Consider the following 12,176-nt stretch of genomic DNA (forward strand, 5'->3'; position numbering starts at 1 on the left):
GCAATTAAAATATGGACTGTTTAGGAACTAAGCTGAGTAAGGATATATAATTTCCTCAAAGAAAAACACAGAATGTTGGTGGAAGACACAAAGAGGGTCTTGATTCAGTGGGGACACAAACTGCCCAGAAGTTCATTCTCAGCTGGGGGCAAAAGGACGTGGGGCAATGTCTGGTGACGTTTTTGGTTGTTATAACTGGGGCGCGGGGAGTGGTGTGATATTGGCATCTAGTGGGTGGGGGGCCAGGGATGCCGCTCAGCACCCTGCCTTGCCCAGGATAGTCCCCACCACTAAGAGCGATCCAGCCCCAAGAATCAGGAGTGCCGAGGTGGAGAAACCCTAGCTCATCCTAGTGGGAAACACACACACACACACACACACACACACACACACACACGTCACTCTAAAAACTCAGGACTGTCGCAAATATTTTGGGTAATGCATAGCAATGGTGGGCTATCTGAAGGAACAATAATGAAAAAAAGCATGATAATGAAACAAAAGGTAGATAGATGTGGACCAGTGGAACAAACCACCCCCCCTCGCCCCGAGGCCTTTTAATAACAACAGATCTGTAACATATAGCCAACAGGGCATGGCCAATGGAACAATACTCAGCATTCTTTATTGCGCTAATCCTCCAGCCATGATCTAGACAGGCCCAGCGGTCCTAGAGCCATACCCCACGCCAAGATCGGGGCTACTCTGTCCCCCCACCCCCCACCTCCCATCTTAGTTCCCATTCTGAGCAGCACCTCGGGATAAGAGGACTTGAGGAAGGTTTCGCTAAGTCAGATCCAGAATCTGAGCCTTCCTTGACCATGTGAGGGATGCGGGGTGGGGGTGGGGGCTGTCTCAGGCTTAGTGGCCAGGCGGGCCTGTGTTTCCAGGCCAGTATGGCCTTGAACTGCCCCCACGGCCTTGGGAGTGTCACGTGCCCCTCCGTTCCTAGCTGTGAACTGGGTCTCAGAGCCTGTGGTGCCGTTGCTGGGTTACACGAGGGGATGTTGGCCAAGGTCAGCGTCGGGCTCCTGCCGTGCTGCTCTGGGAGCATTCTGGCTCGTGGCTCCTCCTCGGGAGCAAAGTCTTGGGAAGTTTTCATTGAGCACTGTGCCCTGTTTTTGCTGTTGACGACAGATGACGTCCGGTTGTTTGCCTTCGTGCGCTTCACCACCGGGGATACCATGAGCAAGAGGTCCAAGTTTGCCCTCATCACGTGGATTGGCGAGAACGTCAGCGGGCTGCAGCGAGCCAAAACTGGCACGGACAAGACCCTGGTGAAGGAGGTCGTGCAGGTAATTGGTCTTGGGTTCTTCTGGGTCCGGGCGGGCCACATCCCACAAAGGATCACCATCCCCAGGGACGGGGTGGGCTGGGTTTGGCTCCTAGGACGTAAAACAAACTGCGCCACATCTCTGGACCTCCAGAGCCACTGAGGAAATGTTCCCAGAGTTGTTTGCAGGGTGCGGGGTGCGGGCAGGTAGCCAGGTTTGTGATTGTGACCACCACATAATGGAAACATGGCAGCTGAGGGCCTACCTTTGAGATGGGGCAGGTGGGTCATGAAGAAGGGGGCTGGAAGGATGATCAAAATGGTAGCCACTGACTACTTGGATCATGGGTGATCATGGCTGACTTCCAGTGGTGGCCATGAGGACCCAATGGGAGACTTCGTGCATGGCCTCTAAACAGTGCCGGGCATGCGGTAGGTGCTCAGTAATAACGCTTATTCCCCAGTCCTTGCTAGGTTAGTAGGAAGAGGGGTTTTGTCCCTGAGTTCCTGAAGTTTTAGAGGGCTCTCTATTTCCAGGTGTTTCTCTGGTCCGGATGTAACCAAAATTGGTACTGTCGGAAACTTCCAAGGTGGTTCAGGTGGGGCGAGGGCTTGGGGTCACGCTGAGAAGAGAAAATCTGATTTCCAGAAAGATAAACCAGGGGAAAAGGGAGGTGATGGAGAGTTCTCTCCTTACCAAAGGGTTCTCTCTTTTGCAAAAGGGTTTCTCAAAGCCCCCGATCAGGAGATGGTAGCTTACGGGTACGGGCTTGCTTTCTCAGCGGATGAAGATATTCTTGAATTGACTATGGCGATGGTTGCACGTATCTGTGACTATGTGAAAAACCATTGAATTGTAAAAACCAAAAACAGAGCAAACACAAAAATAGGCTGTATAGAACGTGGTCTCGTGGATTGGATCCTGGAACAGAAAAACCGGTGAAATCGGAACGAGTTCTGGAGTTTAGTTAACAGTAATGTTTCAGTGTCGGCTTCTCAGCTGTGACCAACTTAGTGCAGGAACGTAAGATGTTAGCCCTCATGCACACGGAGTGTGGGGTGTGTGGGAACTCTCGTACTGTCTCTCCGGCAGCCTTTCTGTAAGTCTAAAATTATCCCGCAAATAAAACTTTGACTTAAGAAATAATGTTAGGAAAGAAAAAAGAATTCCCATCCTTGCATTATCGTGGCCTGTCTTTTCCATCCGCCCTGCCAGCTCTGGGGGCAAGCTCCCCCACCCCAGCGCATCTCAGCCTGCGAAGTGCACTCTAGGTGGGCATCCCCCCCGCCACGACCGCCAACCTAATTTCATAAATGATGCAGCTGCAGTCTCTGTAATGAGCGTTTTTCTGGTGGCTGAGTTTGGTGCTATTTGGTGCACTGTTACGTACTAAATGTTCCCCTGTTGTTGGCCTATTGAGTTGCTTCGAGTTTTTATTTTTATAAATAATGTTCCAACCCACATTTTAATACATGCAGCTCCTTTGTCTCTCCCACTGAGTTATTTCTTTAGGATCCATTTTCAGGAGGTGGGGTTCCAGAGTTAACGGATGTGAAAATCATTTTTAAAAGGTCTGAGTTGTCAGATGATCTTCTCTGAGCGCGTTAGTACCAGGTCTGGGACCCAGTAAGTGTTTATTTAATAAACGTCATTGAGTTCACCTCCTGGTGAGCATCACTAGCTAATACCGCTCTGCACCCCGCTCAAGACTGACACCCGTGCTCTGGAAAGCCCCCTACTCAACCCCGCGGGCTGTTTTTCTCCAGGTCCCTTTGGCGTTTAGTGGTTGCCCAGCTTTCAGGGGTCTCCTTTGTGGCAGCAGAATGAAAAATGACAGAGTGCCTGTTCTGTGGCCAAAGGTCGCCTGCTGAATTCCACCTTCCATGCGTGTTCCCCGGACCTGTGTGGCCAGCAGGGGAGGGCATGTGGGGAGAGAACGCTTGCCAGCGGGGCGGTCTTTTGAATTTTGCAGGGCTCCTTTTTTCTTTCCTTTTAAAAAATTGTGGTAAAATGCAGTAACATAAAATTGCTCATTTTCCCCATTTTAAAGCATATGACTCAGTGGTGTTAAAGCACATTCAGTGTTGGGCAACCACCATCCCTGTCTAGTTCCAGAACTTTGACGTCACCTCCAAAGGAAACCCCGTCCCCATGAGCAGGCTACAGAGTTCCTTTCAGGTCTAGAACTCGGCTCAGTTTGGTTGAGTGAGCCAGGGGCCGAGGGTGATTTTTCGGGAAATAGAATTTTTCGGTGTGAAGTTTCACTTGGAACTGTTGGTCATAATCCATTTGTTTGTGAGCTCAGAGACCTTGAAGGAGAAAGGGGGATTGGCCTGGCTTTCTAAACTGGGAAGAGCAGGGTTTCCAGCCTTCAGGTGTGGCTGGATCCAGGGGTCCAGCAGTAGCTTCCTGTCATCTCTCTTTTCTCTGGGTTTGGCCTCAGGTGGCCTCTGTACAGGAGCAACGGGCCAGGCTAGGGTGCTTCTTCTGGGTCTTGATCCCAGGGGAAGAGGGAGCCCTCAGTGTCAATCATTCCCTTAAGAGGACCCTGATTGGCTCAACTTAGGTCACATGCACATCCCATGGGCAGGGAGGCGGGCTTCATGGTTGGCAGCTCAGGCACGTTCCCAGGTGTTAAAGGGATGCTGGTAGGTGGAAAGACCCCCTTGTCCCCTGTGGCCGGGGAGCTGGGATGCCGTCTCGAACTGCAGGTGCAGTGTAATATTTTGACCATTACCTTTTGCCTTTTTCACTTCTGCATTTAAAAGGGTTTATTATCTGAAGCTATCACAATACCTCACATTTATGCTACAGTTGCAAATACAGCCATTTAAGTTACAAAGGGTCAATTATGCTGGCACAATGTGTCTTTCCACAGTCACTAAAATCCTGCTGATCCTGGCACACCAGCCAGTTTCCCCTCTGTTTAATAGGGACTCGGAACAGATGTTCTCTAAGGGACCTTCCCGATGGGCCATTCTGGATTCTGTGTCTTGTGGACTGTGGCACTTCTCCACATGCCTCTTGCCATGAATTCCATGTGAAAATAAGTGAATTGCCTATAAGATTGCTGATAAACCCTTGGGTTTTATTGTAATGAAAGTAATAGACCCACATCCTTGTACTTTGCCTGAAATGTAGACAATGTGAATGGACATAAGAGACACTAGAATCAAGAAAGGCCGATCTTTGTGCCCCCTGCCTGGCCGTGGCCAAATCTCTTTCCTTCCCGGGCTGTAGTTTCCTTATTTAGAAAATGAAGAGTTGAGTGGGTTGACTTGCTAGGTCATATTCCGCTTTGAAACGTTTTCATTTAAAAAGTGTGGCACTTTGTTTAGGGCATCATTCCTTTATTTATTTTTTTTTAAATTTTTTTATTGTTATGTTAATCCCCATACATTACATCATTAGTTTTAGATACAGTGTTCCATGATTCATTGTTTGTGCATAACACCCAGTGCTCCATGCCAGAACGTGCCAGGGCATCATTCCTTTAAAGGAACCTCATTTTACTGTGTCGGGCAGAGGGGCATTGCAGTGCTGTGGTCTGAAGTGGAGCTCTTTGAGCCGGATGGTGTGCGTTCAGATTTCAGCTTCAGCCCTTGCTGTGCAGCCTCGGGTGCGTTGCTTACCTTCTCTGGGCCTCAGTCCTCTGAAGTCCAAAACAGGGGTAATACAGTATCTGCCTCTTAGGGTTGAGCAAATAGAGGGCAATGCTTGGAAGCATGTCTGGGAAAAACCTGGCTGTGGTAGCTGCTCTTATTCCTAGCTTCCCCTTTTCGACATGACCCGTGAGGCACAGCTCTCTATCTCCCTTGGGCGTTATTTCCTTAGAAGATGGTAAGTCTGTGGTTGAGCCACATTGCCTCGTTGTCCTGCACATGGCTTGGACCGGAGTCCCTGCCATCAGCAACACCAGAGGTCCTGGCCTGGCCCACCCTTGCCAGTGCTGACATCGGCCAGTTCCTCCCTCCCCCGGGGCCTGCTGCACGGGTGCATTAACAGATGAGGCAACTGGGCCCAGGGCAGTGCTAGGACTTGCCCCAAAGCCCTGGCTCCCAAGCAGCAGACCCAGGCCGGAGCAGCAGAGGAGTTCAAAATCCGGAGGTTTGACCTGGGGTCTCTAGTCTGTGCTCAGTGCCAGGCTGAGAAACTGAGATAGGTCTGTGCCCAGGGGAAAGGGAGACAAAACAAGACAGTCTCCCGGGCAAATCGGACTGGACAGTGGTGACGCCCAGACTGGGGTCGGGGGGTTTGGCCGGACAGACAGCATGCCTGGCTGCCCCGCCCCGGCTGTCGTCTGCCACACAGAAGGGCCCGGCTGGTGCCGGGGACAGAACACCCGGGCCATTGTTCTGGCGCCCGTACAGGATTACGGGGACAAGGCAGGCCCCACTGTTAGGGGCCTGCTGTCCAGGCTGGCCCAGGCTGGCTTGATTTAGAGCAGACTCGGTCTGTGATGCATCGTGCTTGCTTTGCAGAATGGCTTTATTCATGTGATCCTTTCATTTATTTATTTATTCATTTTAAAGATTTTATTTATTTATTTGACAGAGAGAGACACAGCGAAGAGGGAACAGAAGCAGGGGGAGCGGGAGGGGGAGAAGCAGGCTTCCCGCTGAGCAGGGAGCCCGATGCGGGGCTCGATCCCAGGACCCCGGGATCATGACCTGAGCCGAAGGCAAATGCTTAACTGACTGAGCCACCCAGGCGCCCCCCTTTTATTTATTTTTTAACATCCTATGAATGTTCATGGCGTGGAGTGACCAAGGTCCATCTCCGCTTTCATCCTTGGGAAAGTAGGGCAGTCCTGTGCCCCCAAGGAGCAGTGAGGGCAGGAAGGATGGACGTTTCAGTGACTGTGTGGAACTCTCAGCTTAATGTGTATTCTCAGGGCTTCGAAACCACAGGAGCGGGGTCATGCTGGACCCCCTCTCACCCCACAGGGCCAAGACCAGGTATACCTAAGGCTCCAGCAACAGGGCCGCATCTGTGGACCCCTGTGCTAATAACATGCCTAACGATGGTTTTATTGTGCTCCGCTGTGTGCTTGGCATTTTGAAGGACTTTCCCCATATTGAAATCATTAACTTTTTGCCACAAGCCTGGTTCTAGCCCTCTCCTCATTTTATAGATGAGGGGCTGGGGGCGCAGGGAAGTTGAGTCACTTGCTCAGGGTCCCAGGGCTTGGACATGGTGGAGCCCTGCCTGGTGCCCAGACCGCCTGGCCCCAGAGCCCCGATGCAGTCACCTGGCCCCGCTGCCCGTTTCCAAAGTCCTCAGCACCAAGAAAATGTTCTGAGGCCACATGCGGTTTGGAAACCCTACTTCTGTCGATTCCCATGGTCCATTAAAGGCTCTGAGAAGTTGTGCGGGAAATAAACCTCTTAGATTTATTTTTAAACTTACTCAGTCTTCCTGATGGTAGAGCCTTTAAAATAAAAACTGGAAATGGAATATCATTGCTCAGCACTTGTTTGAAAAAAAAAAAAAATAATGCTGCTGTGTCAAATGGAAAAGAGCGTGGGCTTAAGGGGATGTGAGACCCAAGGTGATATTCTAGCTCCGTCAACTCTTTGCTTTGGGACCTCAGGCAAGTAACTTTGTCTTTCGAATCTATGAAAAAGATGTTATAAAAAAGAGAATGTAAATTTCCGTGGGGCTGTTGGAAGGATTAAAGAAATGCAAAGGGGAAAGGGTTTCTCTATTTTGGTGACCCATGAACTTCTATTCATCCTTCAAAACCTTCCTTCTTTATGCCATTCTCCTACCAGCCTCCATCAGAATTAATTGCTCCTTCATCTGTGTTTCTACTACGATCCCATGAATTATAGATTCCATGAATTATAAATAAATGACCCTAGATGGTAATCTCGAGGGCAGGGACCATGGCAACGTTATTACAGAGCTAGGAAAACAGGTGTTAAAAAGTGAAGAAACAAATCTGTTCACACAGGCCTCAGACTGTGTCTTACTTTTTGCATATTCCTAGGACAGAGGAAGGACATTCCTAAATGTTCAATAACTGGTCTCAGGATTGCATTAAATTGTGGAAGCCAGTTACACGCAGGGAGGGAATTGGGGGTGGACTGGGATTTCCAAACACTCTGCTTTTGTTTCTGTAGCAAGCAGAAGTGCGAGCTGGCGGGGTTGGCCGGGAGAACCCGCACTCGTCCGTGTCATGAGATTTAAGGGGCTGATGCCGCCCGCACTCTGGGGACCCGGCTCTCTGGGGACCGACTGTGGCTGCTTCGAGGCTCTCCAGAGGGTGTCAGCTGTTTGTTTTCACCAGGAATGTTGATGCTTCTTCAAGCTCGTGGTTTATGGAAAGGCCCTTTATTCTCCGAACCAGAAAGGGCCTTCTGTGCTCATGCATTTCACCTGGGCCTGGGCTCAGGCAAGGGGGCTTTTTGTTGCTTGTGTCCTATGTTTAAGACACAAACGACCTGATCAGAAATACAAAGCCCCAAGCAGCCTGCGAAGGGCGGTGTGGGTATCACGGATGGGCGCCAGGATTAGTCATCATGGACCAGGTGCTGTTACTACCCCCATTACTTACCCCCATTACTCAGATGTGGAGGCTGAGGCAGAAGCAGCTGGTGGAGGATCAGAGGCCACTTTCACGCTGGGGAGCCATGGGACCCAGTCTGTGCTCCTGCTAGCAAGAAGTTACAGCTCTTAGGAGAGAGAGGAGGATGCCCCACATCCTGAGCCTGGCACATGACTGGCCGCTGCTTGCACGAGCCAAGAGCTCTGCCCGGCGGGCTGGGGCCTGGGTGCCCCTCGCTAAGCCCCAGCTGGGTCCCAGCCCTCGGCCAGCTGGTGGTGGCATGACCACTGTCATACGGTTTCCCTGCAGCGGGGACCTAGCTAGAACTCGGGGAGGTCTTCACCGAAGGAGCCCGGAGCACTGAGATCAGCCCCCTCCTCTTCACGGGTGACATGAATGTACCCTGCGATCTTGCTGGGCTGGAGTTGCCTGTGCTCTTTGCAGCTTGTGTCCTTTGGATTTTTCCTGTTTCTCGTCCCTTCCATGGACCACGCCTCACTTTTGTAAAGACCTTGGCACAGGCTCCATTGTGGGGTCCAGGCCCAGCCCACCACTCAGCAGGGGTCACCTTTCGCTGACTACTTACTTCGTTTCCCTGAACTTGAGCTTCCTCCTCTGAAAATTTGGGATGATGATAATATCTAACTCATGGGATTATAAAAATTAAATAAAATATGGCATAAAATTCCTGATGTATATGAAGTGTTCGATGCAGATACTATTTACTTATTCAAGTTTTGTTGAAATGGGGAAACAATCTGGTGTTTACTGACAATGAACATCTGTGAGTATATATTATAATTACCAAAAAAAAAAAGTCTGTTGAATTATTTCCTGGGAAAAATTCCCCAAGTGGGTGTGGCTGAGAAGAAAGGCTGGGCACAATTTTGACCAGGCGGAAATTGAAAATGTCAGCCTGGATTTAACTGTGCTTGTCAGTCGATCGATAGCAGGGGCTCTGGGTTAAGAAGGCTTCTGATGCTAAGTCTGGACTTGTGAGAAAAATGCCCTGATTGATGATGATGTCTGCCGTGGATGCAGGAGGAGTGAAGCATGTTTCCCACATTCCTGCCATTCCCCATCTAGATGTAGCCATAGTCAGACATCAGCAGAGGGGTGTCGGGGCTTCTGTAAATATCCACGGTCAGGAGAGCAGGGGTCAGACTCCAGGCGGTCACCCAAATGCTGAAGAGGTGGGTGGCCCTGCAGGGGTCAGGATTCCAGGCATATGAACAACTGCCCCTGTTTGGTGTTGGCCCAACCCTACGCCCAGCATGCTCCAAGATGTTGTGCCTCCTTGCCACCTGCCTCGGAAGATTGGACAATTCCCCGGTGCCCCCCTGAAATGTGACCGAATGCCTCTCCCTTGTCCTCTGTTTTCTCCCTGGCGAAGTGGGGTCATGTCACTCATGAGCTGCGTGGGTGACGCAGGGGCCTTTGTTCCCAAATCTGCCAAACACTAGACGGTGCCATTTTGCTGTTTGTTTTTTCCCTTTTCTATGATGACTCATGCCTGTTCCAAGAACCTATTCTTTTTGAGTAAATTACACCTTGCTGGAAGGATTTTGAAAACCTGGGTCTCTGAAGCTCATTAGAATGGTTGTAGGAGGGCAAGTGTGGGGGGCCCAGGAGGGGTTGGCAGCTGAACACCCAGCGGGCTTGGCACTGTGCATTTTCATCTTGCACTTGTTTCTCGGAGGTGTCCTTTCTCCTAGCACGATGTAGGCCGTGGGACACTGACTGCTTTCCTTACCATACCGAGGTCTTTGGCTTATAATTAATCTTCACCCACTTGGGGAAGAGATACATTATTGTGGCCAGCATGTGTCTTGTCCACCCCCTGCCCCAGCTCACACACGGGGGAGGAGAGATTCTATTGCCCGCACTTCTCTGCAGGGGTTGGGGATGGACCTGAAGCTAGCACATGTCTTCCCTTTGAAAGCCAGTCTCTGATCCCGTAGTTGACTTTCCTGTGCCAGTTTTCCCCACTGCCCCTCAGATTCTGGCATCTGAGGTGGAATTGTGCCCCACGTGCTCCGGGGGCTCAGGTGCAAAGCCACAGATGGCTGCTGGGAAAGTGCCAGGAGAACCTGTTGTCTCTCCCTCTTCTATCACAGAGATAGAGACCAGGGCCCAGAGCCATTGACTGCTTCCCTTGGGGCATTTTAGAGCCCCCCTGGTTCTCTTCCTATGCTGTCAGACTCTCAAAGAGAGCCTGAAGCACCAGACTTCTGCCTTCCCAGGACCTAGGAGAATGTCTGGTATACAACAGGTGCTTAGTAAGCATATGTTTGCTGGAAGAAATGCATGGCATTAGTTCTCCTTCTCTTTGGATGCAATGAAAGTCACCTCTCTTCCCTCGTCCCACTTTGTAGAAACGTGCATTGCTGACATCACAAACTTAACTGCCAAAGACTCCACACTCAGTTTCTCTTCCCAGACCTTTCTCTGTACCCACATTCTCTGCATAGGTTAGTGACCCACCCTAGTCCTAGTGTTCTGGGTAGGAGACCTGACGCTTCTACCCCAACAGGCTTCCTGCCTGTCCTCCTGGGGCTAACCCTGTGCCCAGCTTTTGGGTGTGCAGCTGGATTTGCTGTCTTCTCTCTGCAAGGGCCAGGAGATGCCGAGGTTGCTGCTTTGGTTATGCTAAGGAATTGCCTGGACTTTCCTTCATTAAAATAAATGGCGGGGATGAAGAAACCATTGTGGGTGAGAGAAGAGGAACCAGCTGCTCCCTGTGCCTTCACTCTTGAGTGTTTCAGGAAACTTTCCATCTCAGATTCCCCTGACAATCTTGAGAACAAAGGTGAACCCAGGATCACTTAAAATATCACCTCCTCAGGGCACCTGGGTGGCTCAATTGGTTAAGCGACTGCCTTCGGCTCAGGTCATGATCCTGGAGTCCCAGGATCGAGTCCCGCATCGGGCTCCCTGCTCGGCAGGGAGTCTGCTTCTCCCTCTGACCCTCCCCCCTCTCATGCTCTCTCTCTCTCATTCTCTCTCTCAAATAAATAAATAAAATCTTAAAAAAAAAAAAATATCACCTCCTCATTCTTGGGAACCCTCATCGAGTGTCCAAGCCTTATGCACACTCATCAGATCCTCCTGACAGCCCCAGAATGTAGGTCTTATTGTCCTCATTTGCACATGAGGAGACTGAGTTGGGGGGGGGTGGAGTGTGGGGGTGGTGGAGTGTGTGTGGGGGAGGGGTGGTAAGTCCCAGGGTGGCGGGAGAGGGGAAGACCCTGGGGAGGGCCAACTGCCCGAGATGCAAATGGACAACTGTTGCTGTTTGTGTTTGGACCAAACCCATGCCCAGCACACTTCAGGACTGAAGCTGGGGTTTAAACCCAGGCAGTTGGGAGCCGTTTAAAAGTGAGATGGTTTAGGGGCGCCTGGGTGGCTCAGTCAGTGAAGTGCCCAACTCTTGATCTTAGCTCAGGTATTGATCTCAGGGTTGTGAGTTCAAGCCCCACATTGGACTCCACACTGGGTGTAGAGCCTACTTAAAAAAAAAAAAAAAGGTGGGGCACCTGGGTGGCTCAGGTGGTTAAATGTCTGCCTTGGGCTCAGGTTCTGGGATCGAGTCCTGCATGGGGTTCCCTGCTCAGCAGGGAGGCTGCTTCTCCCTCTCCCTCTGTCTGCCACTCCCCCTGCTTGCACGCTCTCTCTCTCTGTCAAATAAATAAATAAACAAAATCTTAAAAAAAAAAGTTAAAAAAAAGTGAGATGGTTTAAAACAAAAGACAGGCAAATATTTAAACACTTTTTAAACCAGTCTCGCAAATAGATTCTAGACTATGTACGGAGCCTGGTTCTAACCTGTCCTTCTCTAGAGTTGCCTTCCTAGGGACAGACCATTGGAAGCTTCTAATGGAAGCAATGTCTGTCTTACATCTTTGAAATATGAACATATATGCACTTGAGAAAAGTCACAGGGACAAATGCCTCCTAAACTTAGTATTGCATGTCTCAAGGCCATCCTGGAGTCAGGTTTAGATGCATGGGCCTCTTCCATGGAAAAGAGGGAGGAGTGACCCTTTCTGGAAGCTATCAGACAGGGACAGAGTGTTCCCAGATATGACAGAGAAGATCTTTCTAGAACCACAGGTGACCGTGCCTCCAGACCGGCACCTTTTGCTTTGAAGCTGTTGCCATGTGGCTTTCTGGCCTTGAGGGTATGACAGAGGCTGTGGTGGGAGGGATGGGCGGTCTGGAGCAGAGGAAGGGAGAGGACAGGACAGACCAGGGTCAGAACCTGCCCCACGGGGCCCCTGCCGTGAAGCTGCTGTGTGCCCTGGGAGGAATGCATCTCTTGCTGCTTTTCAATCAGATGAGGGGGTGAATGT

The 12,176-nt window shown here is 50.6% G+C and overlaps 1 protein-coding gene across 1 annotated transcript in view; it reads left to right on the forward strand.

The window, feature by feature from the left end:
* The window catches only part of COTL1 (coactosin like F-actin binding protein 1), a 39,295-nt gene that overhangs the window by 22,190 nt on the left and 4,929 nt on the right, over positions 1 to 12,176 (forward strand). The window contains exon 3 of the mRNA XM_036104942.2: positions 1,138 to 1,295. Coding sequence (XP_035960835.1) covers positions 1,138 to 1,295 — 158 coding nt within the window. The remainder of the gene's footprint in view (positions 1 to 1,137; positions 1,296 to 12,176) is intronic.

The sequence above is a fragment of the Halichoerus grypus genome, chromosome 15 (genome assembly GCF_964656455.1).
Source record: "Halichoerus grypus chromosome 15, mHalGry1.hap1.1, whole genome shotgun sequence".
Classification (NCBI taxonomy): domain Eukaryota; kingdom Metazoa; phylum Chordata; class Mammalia; order Carnivora; family Phocidae; genus Halichoerus; species Halichoerus grypus.